This window comes from Tarenaya hassleriana, unplaced genomic scaffold, assembly GCF_000463585.1.
Source record: "Tarenaya hassleriana unplaced genomic scaffold, ASM46358v1 Cleome32, whole genome shotgun sequence".
Taxonomy (NCBI): Eukaryota; Viridiplantae; Streptophyta; class Magnoliopsida; order Brassicales; family Cleomaceae; genus Tarenaya; species Tarenaya hassleriana.
Genome location: NW_010966372.1, coordinates 298640 through 313435, shown reverse-complemented (window position 1 = coordinate 313435; position 14796 = coordinate 298640). Strand labels below are relative to the sequence as shown.

General features: G+C 37.1%; 3 protein-coding genes across 4 annotated transcripts; 1 reads left to right on the top strand and 2 right to left on the bottom strand.

Moving 5' to 3' along the window:
- Positions 1–10: 10 nt before the first annotated feature.
- LOC104820801 (NADH--cytochrome b5 reductase 1) lies at positions 11–2717 on the bottom strand. Its single transcript, XM_010551416.1, has 9 exons — positions 2428–2717; positions 1808–1949; positions 1642–1732; positions 1446–1523; positions 1097–1177; positions 912–1001; positions 710–775; positions 452–538; positions 11–317 (listed from the first exon to the last, which is right to left on the bottom strand). The coding sequence occupies exons 1-9, from the start codon at positions 2543–2545 to the stop codon at positions 225–227; spliced, it is 846 nt and encodes a 281-aa protein (XP_010549718.1). The 5' UTR covers positions 2546–2717; the 3' UTR covers positions 11–224.
- Positions 2718–6022: 3305 nt separating this feature from the next.
- Positions 6023–9469, bottom strand: LOC104820798 (zinc finger protein VAR3, chloroplastic). 2 transcript variants are annotated; one of them, XM_010551410.1, is made up of 5 exons: positions 8888–9469; positions 8632–8758; positions 7873–8144; positions 7700–7798; positions 6023–7605 (listed from the first exon to the last, which is right to left on the bottom strand). In XM_010551410.1, the coding sequence occupies exons 1-5, from the start codon at positions 9325–9327 to the stop codon at positions 6150–6152; spliced, it is 2394 nt and encodes a 797-aa protein (XP_010549712.1). In that variant the 5' UTR covers positions 9328–9469; the 3' UTR covers positions 6023–6149. The 2 variants fall into 2 exon arrangements, with proteins under 2 accessions (XP_010549712.1, XP_010549713.1); XM_010551411.1 differs by lacking the exon at positions 8888–9469 and having other exon boundaries at positions 8637–8730.
- Positions 9470–12258: 2789 nt separating this feature from the next.
- Positions 12259–14380, top strand: LOC104820799 (myb-related protein 330). Its single transcript, XM_010551413.2, has 3 exons — positions 12259–12688; positions 13095–13511; positions 14103–14380. Exons 1-3 carry the CDS (start codon positions 12310–12312, stop codon positions 14312–14314), a joined length of 1008 nt encoding a protein of 335 aa, XP_010549715.1. The 5' UTR covers positions 12259–12309; the 3' UTR covers positions 14315–14380.
- Positions 14381–14796: the final 416 nt, after the last annotated feature.

Genomic DNA, 14796 nt, shown 5'->3' with positions numbered 1-14796 from the left:
GGGACTTCTTAAAGAAAAAAATGGTACATTTCACGGTTTTTTTTCAACAATTATGATCCATAAATCATAGTTTCAATAGATAAAGTAGAGAAAAGGGTCTATGGAGCCTCAACAGAGAGATGAAATCTCAGCCAAGAAACCGAAGAATTGCATCACCTGACCTTTTACCAATCACCAAATTATTACCAGACAGTATTTTCTTGGGAACCAATCAGAGGGATGAATCAGAACTGGAACTGCATCTCAGGAGAGTAGCCGAGAGCCTCCAGATGAGCAGCCATGGCCTTGTTCATCGGCGGGGGCCCACACCTCAGGATCTGCAAGGCAGCAAAGATGCCGGATCCAGACAAAGAAGAAAGTGTTTTGGTTTACGCCTTTGATACATTCAAAGGAAATGGAGTTTGTATCTGAGTTCGAGTTTATGGGGAGAAGAGTTGCTAGTAGAGGGTACCTGAATATCAGCTGCAGGTTGCGGGCAATGAGCCTCAATCATTTCCTTCGATACAAACCCCACACCTCCATCCCATATTTCCGGAGGCTGTGTCAAATAATCGAAAACATTAGGGAAAAATATCGATTCTTTGATAATATCAAAGAGTTATACAACAAAAGAAAAGCATACAGTTGTATCTTTGAAACTCAAACATAACTCCAACGATTTGACGAACTCAAACACGAGTTCTTTCAAACAATGGATTTGACAACTAACCTGGTTCAGAACATAGTAGACTTTGAACTGATCCGGGTAATTGGAGGCAAGACCATCCAATTCGTCCTGAAAAATTAAGACTTGAGTATCAGCATAGGAGAATACTCTGCAATAACAGATCTCGGTCCATGGAAGGAATTTGGTGGCACCCGTCAAACAAAAGTGACGGTGTTCCTGACAGAATCTACGAATGAATGATTACCTTTAAGAGAATGTCTTCGTAAGTTACATTGGCATAAATAAGGTGCACCTTAGTCTTGTCACTTGGATTCTCCAAAATTGCTCTTGCGACCTGAAATCACAAATGTGAAATGGAATGTTCAGTAAATACATATACATTGCGAAATCGTTGGCCCAAAAAAGAGGCTTTCATGAGAAGGGGCATACTTGGAACATCGGAGTGATGCCAGATCCCCCAGCAAGCATTCCAAATGCCCTAACCTGACCAGGTTGATATTTAAACCTGCCCTGACAACGAAAACCCGGAAAGTTGAGACTCAAGAACAGCAGAATATATTGCATCACGTTCAAATCCAGTTTCAGTGTACTACTTATAAGCAGATGAGAAAAACTTATCGAAATGATGTTTTTAGACAAAACGATCTGCTCTCACGTCGAAGATGGGATCAAGTAGGAAACTGATACTCTGAATCAACCAACATTTATTTTGGAAATCGTATGGAACAAACTTAATTGTTTCATGGATTAGCAGAACAAATTTTGATAGTTGAAGTACCTTGGGTCCCTTCACGGAAAGACAGTCTCCAACACGCATCTCCCGGAAATGATGAGACATCCTTCCTTGTGGATACATCTACTCAACGGGTAATTTTTAATCAGAAAATCAGTTTGTTAGGTTACGAGAAAGAATCTGAATCCTAACTACAATAAAACAAAGACAACCTAGGAATTTCGTAATAGAAATCGTATACCTTGATGACAAGTTCGAATCTCCCAACATCAGTATCTAGTGTTGTTGGAGTGTATGCCTTGATAACATCTTCTCCTTGTGCATCCTTCCCCCTTTTTATAAGCATATCAGAATGTTCATTGGACCAATTAAAAAAAAAAAAGAACAGAACACAATGAAGGACAAACCTGCAACTGAGGTGCTGTCCAATAGGAAGGCCCAACACAGAAGTCGGAGTCGGAAGCTCAAATGTGAACTTGGCCACATTGTGGCTGAGTTGCACGCGCTTAACGAGTTTGAACTCCTTGAAATTCTCCGGATCCAGACATCCTGTGAACCCAATTTCATATTATTGACAAGAAGATATTCATTGCCGTTCATTCATAGCCACAATTCTTATCAACCAAATCCAACAGTTCTATCACAAACAACTCGAGCGGAACCCTCCAAAAACAAATTATCAAGCACTGCAAAAGAACTCTGCAATAACCTTCACTTGCATTTGACAATCTCTACGAGTAAAATACAAATTGGTTGATGACCACCCTATTTACAACTCCATTTCGAATCATCAAAGTTTCCAACTTTCGTGAACATTCATGATTGAAATCAGTCTCCCCCAACACTATTAGTTAGTTCCAGAAATCTATATGCATCCATCTACTTAAAACGAAACGACAGCGAGAATCCAGTAAGCCATCCCAAATGAAACTTTTACGCGAGAAAAAAAAACAAATAGAGAGAAGGGAGAAAAACCTAAAACTTGATTGAAAACAATGGAAAAGAAGGGGGAAAAAAAGGATAGAACCTCGGCGCTTATTGGTGGATGAGAGATAGTAGGCGACGCCAGTGCCGGCGGCGACGATAGCGACAACGACACCGACGAGAACCTGTCGATCTAGGGTTCGGAAGAACTCGGGATCCATGGCTTTTGCGATTCACCCGGATAAGAAGAAATGAAAATCGACAAGTTGTGACAAAAAATCCAATCTTGAGAGAAGGGTTGGTCTCAAAAATAGGTTTTTTTCAAGTAGTGTTGTCTCCGTGCCTTGTCGTCTCCGCCAGAGAGCAGGAAGGAGATCTGGTGAACCAACCACCAACCAACGTTCGTGCACCATCGCATTCATATTTTCAACGATTAAATAAATACATAAATTAGACATTACTTTGTTTATTTTTAATCTAAATTGAAATCAGATAACTGGTTAGACAAGCTCCATATATTATACACAACACACATTCAAATAAGCATGATAGCAAAATTCAATTTAATTTCCACAGAAATGATAGCATATATTATTTAACCACCTTACTTTTAGTTTAGTTTAATCATATTTTAGTTAGTTTAGTTTTAATCATACTAGATGAAGACCCGCGCGATGCGCGGATTATTCTTAATTATTTCGATTAATATCAGGAAATCTAGATGGAAGATCATTATACACCTTAAACACAAACCATAAAAAAATAACCAAAATTATTAATTTAACTAATGAGTATTTTAATAATTAATAAAATATTTAAAAATTATCATATAGATGATAAGTTGGATGTTTATATGTGTTTGCAGTGGCTTGACATGTCTACGAATGAAATAGTCGATGATCAACATTATTATTAAAATTCGGTCCAATTAAAAAACCTTATTATTTATATATTGGATCGTAAATTATAGAGATGAGTCCAAAATTTAATGTTACCAAAAAGGATTACGAAATGGTACAAAATTTAATATTGTAATTTGCAAATCCCTTGATGATTTAAATTCATTCCCTCCATAAAATGTGATGGTACTATGAAATTCAACACCACGTAGAAATATATATTTTGAGAAATACATAACACAGTATCCATAAACAGAAAGAAACATCAGGTGATTTATCTTCCTCGCTACTTATTTTGAGTTTATATAACCAAACTTCAAAGGCACACACACACACACATATATATATATATATAGCTTAAGTTTTTTTTTATGTATCATAGAATGCTCATGGCCGAATAAGCTCCACCTATGCAGAGGCAAGTTTGGCCATAGAGTTTCATGGTCTTTAAAAGAAACGATCAGCTAAGTCTAGAAAAATGACATATTTTCATCATTTTACCAAATGTGTGGCTAAATAATAGATCTAACATTTGCCAAAGAAATGATCAATTAAAATAAAATAATGAATACTCTCAGTATAGTGGAAATGAAATTGTGTGATTCGCTGTTTATTTGCTGAATATATCTAATATAAACTTTTTTAAATATGTTTTTTTTTGTAAAAACTTATTTATGTGTAAAAAGTAATACTAATTTAATTGAATGTTCATATATTAAATGAAACTTTTTGTAAACCAATCAAAATTTAAAACACATCCATGTAGGATGATTACAACTCGATTTGAGAAGAAAGGGTAAGAGGTGGTATGCTTGTCGCGAGGCATGTACCGGCGCACCGCTATAATCTCCGAGTCCATGTACGTGTGCATCCATCCATAGCTTATATAATGACAAAAAAAATATGGAGAAAAAGAGAGGCATTTATTTATAGTATGATGTGAAGAATACGCACATTCTGTATTGGTAGGCAAAGTAGGTAGCGAGAACAACAACAGCAAGTATTTTTTTTTCAACAAAAAAAAACAGTAATATCCAAATGAAACCCCATCTCACATCCGCTTTTGCATCTTTACCTATTTAATATTATAAATATGTGAATAACGGGAGGATATATATATATATATATATATATATTTAATACTATAAATAAACATATTTAAACAGAGGTATTATTGTTCTCTACTGTAAAGCATGGTGGAACTGTTAGAGCTGCACTCATAGTTTTCCATGTGTTCGACATCCTTCACATTGACATGCCACCTTCTCTTCGTACTCAGAGAGGAACAACTTGTGAAATCCAAAATAATTGGAAAAGATTTTCGCAAGAGAAAGCCATAGAGAGTCCTCCCTCATTCCAGCCAACATTTTTTTACCGTCCAACTTCCGCGGCTGATGCTAATGCTCTAAGCCTCCAATCCAAACCTCTGCCTCAACCTTCCCCTTGCATATCTGCGAAGGATGAAACTGCTATGCTTGGTTGTCATAGTATTCTCCAGAAACATGATCAGTATCATCACTAACCAAGTTAAGGGACTGCTTTTCGGGGCGTAGATGACGATGGAAAGGACTTATCGTAAAATATGAAAAAGATCTATTGAATAGAGAAAACAACATTTTAAGAACACGAATCCCATATGAAAAAGACAATGCTCAGACACCAACAACAGGCATGTAAAAAAAAGGCTAAAGCTGAAAAAATCTCACATTGAATAGGCTAAACAGATAGAACTTCGGCTTTCATTTCGTACCATATTTCAAAAGTTGGGTACCCTTCTTCGATACTCAACCAATCCTGTCAAATATAGACGAATGATAACACTGAACAGACAATGCCATTTATTCTAATATTAATTGTCAGCAGTAGTGGATTAGTGGGAATACTTACGTTTTTTTTCATTAGTAGGTTATTAAATATTTTTTTAACCATCCTGTTGTAGTTTTATTTATTTAATTTTTAATTATAGTAGTTTAAGTTGCAAGCGTAATGATGATCACCTCATTTTATGTAATATTTTATTTTTTAATTTTAGTTATCATAAAATCATAAAGATATCAAATAAATTTTAAATATATGTATAATCAAATAAATATCTCATTAATATATAAAACTAAGATCAAAATAGATTTTTAATATAATAAAATTGAATCCTTTTTCAATTAAATAATATATTCACATTACTCATTTTTTGTATTATATATCACAATTTTTTTATGTATAAAAGTTAATGATAATCTAATCAAAATATATAGTTAACAAAATTTTAAATGACTAATAAAAATTTAAACTATGCCACATAGATAATGATGTGGATCCTACATGCCTTCACCACAATCATTTAAACCTTATTATTATATATATAGATATATATATGAACCAATCCTTTATTATATAAAAAGAGAGAATACTTTTGTTAAATAACAAATATAAATTAAAATAAATGTCACATATAATGAAAATGATTTTGTTAAAATATTTTTTATTTTATGTATTATAAATATTTAGTGGTTGTTTAATTTTTTTGTATAATATGTCTTTTATATTTTTAAAAAGTTATTATTTATGTCTAAAAATTAGTGATGATCCAATCAATTTATATGTAGTTAATGAATTTTTGAATGATAAATAAAAAATAAAAAACAAAATGCCATGTAGATAATGACATGGAGATGAGGTGTACTCACCAGAATCCTTTAAACTCAATTATTAATATATATAGATTTAATGACAAGCTCTAAATATTTTCAATTGCAACGGCCGAAATTGAACAGAGGTTTCTGTAGGTAGGCCACGTCAGCACTGGGAAGAGATCTCTTTAGAAGTTAAAAAAATACTTTTTTTTGTTATCCAGATAATAATAATTTAATAAAGCTCACTCAGAAAAGTGCTTGATCATGTGATACGGCCTCGCTACGAGGGACAAAAATCACGAGTCTCGGGTCACCGGAGAATCAGAGTCGGTGGCCGGAAAATTTCTCCGGTGCTGTTGAGATGCCAAACGCCGTTCCAACGGCGTTTTCCTCTTGCTGACAACAAACCTGTTCACTCCCTTCCTCATCGGCATTATCGAAGGGAAATCTTCGTCAGGAATCTGGCTCAGCTCCGATATGTTCTTGATGTCAGCCACTCGCCGGAACCATCTCTCGGTCTTGGCCTCCTCCGACATGTCTAACGGATCCGGTTCCTTCACTAACGAACCTTCCAAGCTCTTCCCGTTCCAGCTGCTTCTGGGTTTCGTGTCTTCAGTGGTTCCGACCACATTGTTGGAACTGTCTCCCTTCCTTGTTGCAGAAGGGGCAGGATTTAGGCTCGAGGGCTTTGACAGTTCCACCTGGGAAAAGTTTTCGTCATTATTGCCGGCCGTGGGAGCTGGGTTTTTACCAGAAGCTTCTGGAACGTGATTCACAGTCTCGGGTTGTTTCTGTTTGGCGAAATAACCAGGTGGAAACGGGACAAAGGGGACAAAGTTCGAGTCTTTTGCTTGTTCCATTGCCATCTTTCTCTTGTACGCTGGAGAAGTCAAGGAGCGGTCTTTCTTCCTGCTCACCACAAACCGATTCTCTCCTTTCCGCATCGGCATTATATCGGGAAAATCCTCGTCCGGGATTTTATCCAAATCAGAAACACCGTGCAATTCCGTGACCCTCTTGAACCACCTCGCAGATTTTTCCTCCTGCTCTTTCTCTTTCTCTCCTTGCGTCTCAAATTGATCAATTTGTTCGCCAGAGAGCTTTGAGCTCTCCACTTGACCAAAATTTTGATTGGTATCTAAGACACTGTCCACTTTCCTGCCAGATTGATCATTATCCAACAAATCCATCTGTGTTTTCTCAGTATCTAGCTTCTCAGGTTTCTTTGCAAACATGTCTGCAGGCAGTGGCACAAAGGGGACAAAGTCGGAATTACTCGCCCGAGAAGATCCAAACTGTCTGGAAGAAACATTCTTATCATCGGATCCAGAAGTAGCAGAGGATGAAGAGCCAAGGATCTCATCTAAGTTCCTGCTAGTTTTAGTTTCCAGAGTCTTGTTCTCACTTCCTGTCCCATAGCCACCTGTCTCAACTCTGTTCCCAGCGTCAGCTAACCTCCTCTCAAGGGGCGTCTTCCTCGTGCTTACAACAAATCTGTTTACTCCTTTCCTCAATGGCATGATCTCTGGAAAATCATCATCTGCTATAGCACTGCTTGCATCGGAAGCGCTTTCTAGCTGGGAAACTTTACTAAACCATCTACCCGCTTTCTCTTCATTTTCAGCCAATCTTCTCCCAAGTTCAGGATTGTTTGAATACCCAGAGTTGAATTCATTCAGCACAATACCACCGGGTCTCTTGCAGTCACATCTTAAGCAGACCGTATTCCTTCCATAATTGTAAAAGTCACATCTGATGGGAGAAAACCAAGGAAAGGGCTAAGTTATTTTCATCATTCGCCACATCTAGGCGAGGAACAGAACATAGTTAAACGGGTTGTGCTTACTGTGGACACTCCCATTCGCCACCAGTTAGCTGCCTCTTTGGTCTTGCTTCCTCACATTCAAGGCATTTGATGTTTCTTGCAAAGTTCAAGAAATTGCACCTGTTTGAACACGGTCAACCTGGTCATGTGCCACTAAATATTGAAATTTAGAACGAAAATTCTAAGCAATGTACCTTGGGCAGATCCAGTCACCTCGTTTCATCGTAATGTTTTGTTGCAAGGACCTTGGTGCTTGTTCATGTCTATCTCGGAACTGATTTTGTACCATCCCAGAGGCATCAAACTCGGGAGTACTGAAGCTCAGCTTCGTTATCTCCCTCAAAAGGCTCCAAACAGATAACTCAGTGACTCCTTGGTTATGGTTCTCAGAAGAAGCATAGTACCCAACATAACTCAAGAGATACCTCATCAAATCCACCATGGTTGCTTTATCCATATCTAGTGTCTAATGAAACAAAAGGGAAAACAAGATAAGGCATTTTAATTTGTTTGTTAATGCAAGAATGTGCCGAAGCTTGTACAAACAAAATAAATCAAACTCGAGAAATTTACGGTAATGAGTAAGGGGAGATAATAGCTACAGTAGGTCCTATTGTCAGTGAGCACTTCAAGAAAAGATATCATGAATCAGAACAGGCTCAAAATAACCTCATTTATGCGAGAGATTAAGTGTCGAAATTGGTTGTATCAAAGTATACTTTTTCCCTTCAAGAAACACAACATAACCACGAATCATGTTCTTATCCACATTCAAAAAAAGTTCTGACCTCCTTTTATCCCATTCTAAAACAGAGTTTATATGTGATAATCTGTTAATGCTAAGCGAGTTTGGAACTTCAGAGCACAAGCACTAAAACCTCGGCAGCATCATATCTCCAAAAATCAAGGTCCAAGCTTTTCTTTGCAAATCTCAAAACGAGATCAGAACTTACATTACCAGTGCCATGAGCGCCACTGTTGAGGTAATGCCTCATCTTCCTCACGGAGTCTTCGCCGTTCTTGAATAGAAATGGCGTAACATTCTCCACCACCACTTCGACATCTTTCCTCGAAACCATTCTAATAAACATCAACACCCACAAAATCATTTCAGAACGTAATCAAGGAGTAAAACACTCGAAACCCCAGAAACTATATACTCCCAAATCCAACAAATTCAGAGACTAATAAGTCCAAAATGCAACTTACGAAAGCAGGTTCGGTCGATCACGAGCCAGGGCTAAGCAAGCGCGAGCTGGACCGATGAGTTCATCCGGAAAACTAGGGGCGAATTCGTTTTCGTCTCCGGAGTTCCACGGGGAATCCGAAAAATACCCAGCCTCGGAGAGAACACGGAGGAACTCCGACCACTCGGGCCAAGGATGATAGTGGATAGATGCGGAACCAGAGGTGGAGAAACGGGGACAGTGATTATGGAATCGCCGGAGGGGAATGACTGTAGGGATAATCGGCGGAGAAGAACCCGACCCGGAGAAACCGAGAGGATGGTGGTCGCAGGAACCGTCGGAGGAAAGAGAGCAGCGACGACGGTGGAGACGGCGGACGGTGGTTAGGCTGCCGAAAAAGCGGCAGCGAAGGAGAGGAGAAGGATGAGATAAGAGGCACAGGAATCTGATGGAGCCGCTCATTTTCTCTCTCTCTAACGGCGGAGCTAAAACCTCAGGCGGTGGCCAGCAAATTTATCTCCGCAGCGGAGGACGGAGGAGAAGCGGCGGTTCTCTGTTGCATGAACATTAATGTCTTTGAAGGGATACGAAGATCCATATGGTCACACATCGGTTGGATGCTTTTGATTTTAAATTTCCAAAATTGTTTTCCTAAATTATCAAAATATAAAAAAAAGGATATTTTCATAACACTAATGGGCCTCTGTAAGCCCAATAGTCCCTTTTTAGACCAATGGGTCCTATTGAGGACTGGGCCCATAAATTTTGTAAAGAGCTTCAACACGCGTTTCTCACAGTCGCACACAGACGCATATAATATATATATATATATATATATATGGATTGATCACTGAAATAAAAAGGAAAAGTAGATATTATTTTTCTCTAGAAAGACACGTGAAGGTGACGTGCCACTGACCCTAGTGTCGTCCTCGAATTTTAGCATACTGTAAAATGGAAGTGGATTAGTTGTAAGTTAATTGTTGTCAACTTTTGACTAAATGAAATTAGTTATGTAAAAATTATTTATATTATATAGTTTTTGTCTGGAAATATTGCACTGTGATGCTGGATTATGCTTCCGGTGCATGCATATGGTCATGGACCAGTAACCGCCGCGATTACGACTGCTCCATGGTTATAATTTCTTTTTATATAAAGTTCGTTCATAAGACTATATCGTTAATTTTATTTCATGTGAGCTCATCTTGAGATAATATTATTTACTAGAGAATAATGTTCGTATATGTATTATTGACAACAAAGTAGAGTAAGAATAATCATGGTGACATATATGCATATTCAATTCATCACTAAATCCCCTATATATATTTTTTGAATAAACAACAGAATATATTTACTTTTATATTTTTGTAAACTTTCTAAATTAATATATTTTTTATTTGATTACTAATTTTATTATATGAAACTTAAAAAAACCCGAGATAACATACACACGAAAGACAAAATACTTTAACTATATATAGAGTTAAAAAAGGGTAATACAATAGAGAGTCTCTCGTACTATGGATGTAAATTAGGGACCTTTTTCCCGTGAGTTAGGGCTCAACAGTCTTTTAACTCGATGGAGAAATTTTATTGATTACCCCCCAATAATCATAATTAAATCATGTGCCATTTGCCCTCTCTCTCTTCACCCTTGTTTGTCTTACCTGACATATGTATGATTTGAATTCATAGATTTGTTTTTTATTAATATTATATATATATATATATATATATATATATAGCCATCACCGGTTATGATTTGTTGGTTTGAACCGGGACCGGAAATTCGTGGAGTTGTGACACGTGTTAGGCTACAAATACAGCTCTTCGCATGTAACAGTCAATGATCACGTCACCTAACGTCAGCTTCCAACTTCAAGAATAACGAAACCGTTTCCCATACTTTAAAATCATAAAATAAGAATAAATAATGAATCTTATGTGAATATAATATAACTCGCACGATCGTGGGACGATATACTAATTACCTTTACTAGTTGAGAAAACTTCTTAAAATAACAATTTGTCACTACTTATACTATTATCAAAATTAATAGTGAATATAATATGTATTATCAAATCCAGTAAATTTTATAGAAAAATGTGTTTTTTAAAAAATTGATATAAAATATTAAGATTCAAGGTTTAAACTTACAGTCTAACGATTCAAATTAGTCGATAGTAAATATAAGATGTATTTTATCTTTTTAATCTCTACCTTTATTAGAAAAAAAAAATTTATCTTATTATTATAATGGGTAGTCGTTTTCCTCTAGAAAAGAGCAAAAGCACTGTAACACATGTCCGAAGCAGACAAAATAAGATTTTGTTTTCCACTGTAACGCACGTACATTACATAACGTGTCAAAGTGTTTCGTCTCTCGTATAACCTTCCAACTGCACGAGCGGGTCTTGAAGTCCATGCACACGAAAGCAAAATACATACATACATACATACATGCATGCATACATACATGCATGCACACACACACACTTCCATGTCGCACCAAGTTCAGTGTGCACGTGCAGAGATAGATCATTATTGCGCACGTAATACCCTTTGGCTCTGCTTTTATTGCACGCATTAATTTCACATTTACAGTAAGTATATAATGATTTATTGAGGCAACTTTGAAAAAGGAATTTGGATTGAAGATTTACAATTATTGGCATCCCAAAAAACCTTGATTTGCTTCTATATCATGCATATTTACCAATGGCTAATTTTTTTTATTTTGTTTCAATTTAACTTTCAACAGTTTCAGTTGTATATTTTAATTGAAAGAGCAGGAGGAAAATATATTTTTTTTTCAAGTTTTTCAAACGCAAAGAACATAAAACTTTGTATTTAAAAAAAAATATATTTTTCCTTGAAAACAAAAAGTTAAAATTAAACATCCCAAAGTGACGTTTTACCCAACAGAAAATTGACTGCAGCATTCGGCTCGTGTGATTTGACCATTCCCTCACAATGTTATTTTGAAATTTCTCAATATGGTATTCTTTATATTTTTTTTTATCATCCAGGTTTAACATTTAATTTATATTTTAAAAGTGATCATTCAATAACATATAATAAAATTCTTTCATAAAAAAACATATAATAAAATTCAAAAAAAAACTATTTCTATTGATGAGTACCATTCTATTCATATCCCGATACATGTTATACATAACTCGATCAAACCTTTTTTTTTATACGAACCAAACATTTAATTAATAAACTAAGTAATTTACATATCTAACTGTAGTAAAATTTTGATACCATTTAAAATTACAGATATATATATATATATATCTCCCTTCTTCCACCATATATAGTGAGAGACCTCTTTCGTTTGATGACCTTCATTTGTATTCTCTCTCTAGTCCCCCCCCCCCTCTCTCTCTCAACAGTTCGTGGTTTTCTTTAATCCTTCTTTCAGGACAAAAAAAATGAACCTAAAGTCCCATGAAAAAGATCTGAGCAGTAGCATCGATGGCGGATCGACAAGGTTTGAGGAACAAAACTTCATAACCCCGACATCTGGTCCATCGTCATCAAATTCTCTCACCGAGCTCTCTCTCTCTAGAAATTTTCTCCAACACCCGGCCGATGAACCAAACAAGAACAAAGTCTCAGCCTTTGAGATTAATAGTGATGAATCACAAGACGAGGGCAGGAGAGAGAAGAAAGGCAGAAACGCAACACAGAGAAAAGTTTGTGCGAGAGGACATTGGAGACCGTCCGAAGACGCCAAGCTCAAGGAGCTTGTTTCCCAGTTCGGTCCCCAGAACTGGAACTCTATTGCTCAACACCTTGTCGGCAGATCAGGTGTATATATATTTATCCCTTTTTTATTTTTCTATTTTTTTTCTTTTATTGATCAGAAGTTCATATCGATTTTTTTTTAAAACTCATAATGTAATTAAAATGGTAAAAACAATTGATTTGAAGTGATTCGAACTCAGAATCTTCCTATTTTCGAAGAGCTCCTATATAACAATTCTACATGAATTTTTCTATAGTATTTTGTAATATTACGCGGAAATGCGTATATTATATAGGTAGGAAGACGGTATTCACCGTCTGTTTTGTCATAGTCGGTCATTCTTGATATGCAAAATAAATACTATAGATTATAGATTTGCATGAAATTCTGTTATGGACCCCAAACATCCAAACATTAAAAAAATTGCATACTTATTAATAATCGTACAACTTCCAACGATGGAAACAGGCAAAAGCTGTAGACTGAGATGGTTCAACCAACTAGATCCGAGAATAAACAAGAGGGCTTTCACAGAAGAAGAGGAAGAGAAGCTCATGTGGGCTCATGGAGCGTTCGGGAACAAGTGGGCGACGATCGCAAGGCTCTTCCCCGGTCGGACCGACAATGCCGTCAAGAACCACTGGCACGTCATCGTGGCCCGTAAGCTCCGGTCCTCCTCGGAAAACCCTGAAACGACGGTTTTGCCCTCGACGGGTGGCGGCGGGGATGGGGTCACGAGGGGTAGTTTGGTAAATGGAGAGGGTACTGAATCAATGGCACTGAGCACAAGCAACGACAACGAGTCTGCGGCCTCTACTTGTACGGCCACCGATCTATCTCTTTCGCCTCCCCGTTTGTGGTTTTCCGAGAATGTCCTCGATCCAGGTACCAGTCATCAGCCCCTTTCATTTTCTTTTTCCGTGGCAAATCAAAGATTTGAACTTTTGAATACCACCAAGAGAAAAAGATTCTCTTTGATCTTCGATACAGTGATATATAGAAAAATGGCTTTCCAAGCCCTTTTATGGTGATGATTAATTAGGCTTGGTGAGGTTTCTAGCCTTGCATTTTGATGCGGTTTATTATGATTTGTCCGACTATATTATATAGGATAAAAAATAGCGATGTTTAATGAGTCGGGCACTGCCGGAGTGTTGATCCGGACAAACAATGCCGTACAAAGAGACAGCCATGATAAATGCGCATATACACACATATATATATATGTATATATGTATATGTATGTATGTATGTATGTATGTGTATGTATGTGCTTGGAAAACGACGAAAGGCGATTTCTTGTCAATTGAATGGTGGCAATATTACAATTGAGAGGACAACAAATACGAGAGGGGTCAGTTTTCTGCCATACATAACTAATGGTTCCGAAAAGAGTGGACGAGAGTGGTGTACCATCTATCATTACCATTATCATGTTTCACTATTTGAACGCAAACAAATGCCTTCACGTTGCAGGCGAGGATCAGAGGGCGGTGGGAGACGTTCACTTCGGTAAACCGATGGACCGTCGGAATCAAATCCGTCACGGACACGAAGTGGGTCGTCGTCACTCGTCGGATTCAGATCTTTTCCTCGACGGCTCGTTCGCTGAGATGCACCGCAAGAAGAAGGAGATGATCATCCGCTCTCGCTTTTTCGATTTTCTTGGCGTTGGGGCTTCTTCATGAGTAGGCTTCACCGCAATGATAATAATAATAATAATAATTAAAAAAAAAACAGAATAAGAGGGTTTCTTTTGTAACCCTGTTGTTGTTGTTTTATGCGGTGGTGTTTGCTCTTTTAGGGGGTTTTTTTAATGGGAATAGAGAGCGGGAGAGGAAAGAGAGAATCCATTTCGGTAGAAACTGAAATCAATATATAAACTTGTATGATATATATATATAGAGAGAGAGAGAAATAAATGCATAGGTTTTATTTCTAGAGAAAAACGACAAACAAAATTGATGTATATAATTGAATTCTTTAAAAAAATGATGTATGCGTACGAACATATACGGTATAATGTAATGAATTCATCAAAGGAACTTAACGGGCCAAGATCTTCTCAGTGTCTGTATTGCTTAAAGAATTTCGGGCCCATTTATCAGTTATTAAGCCCATATTATTATGGGCCTAAAGAAGGCCCATATTCAAAGAGGGGGGGGGGGGG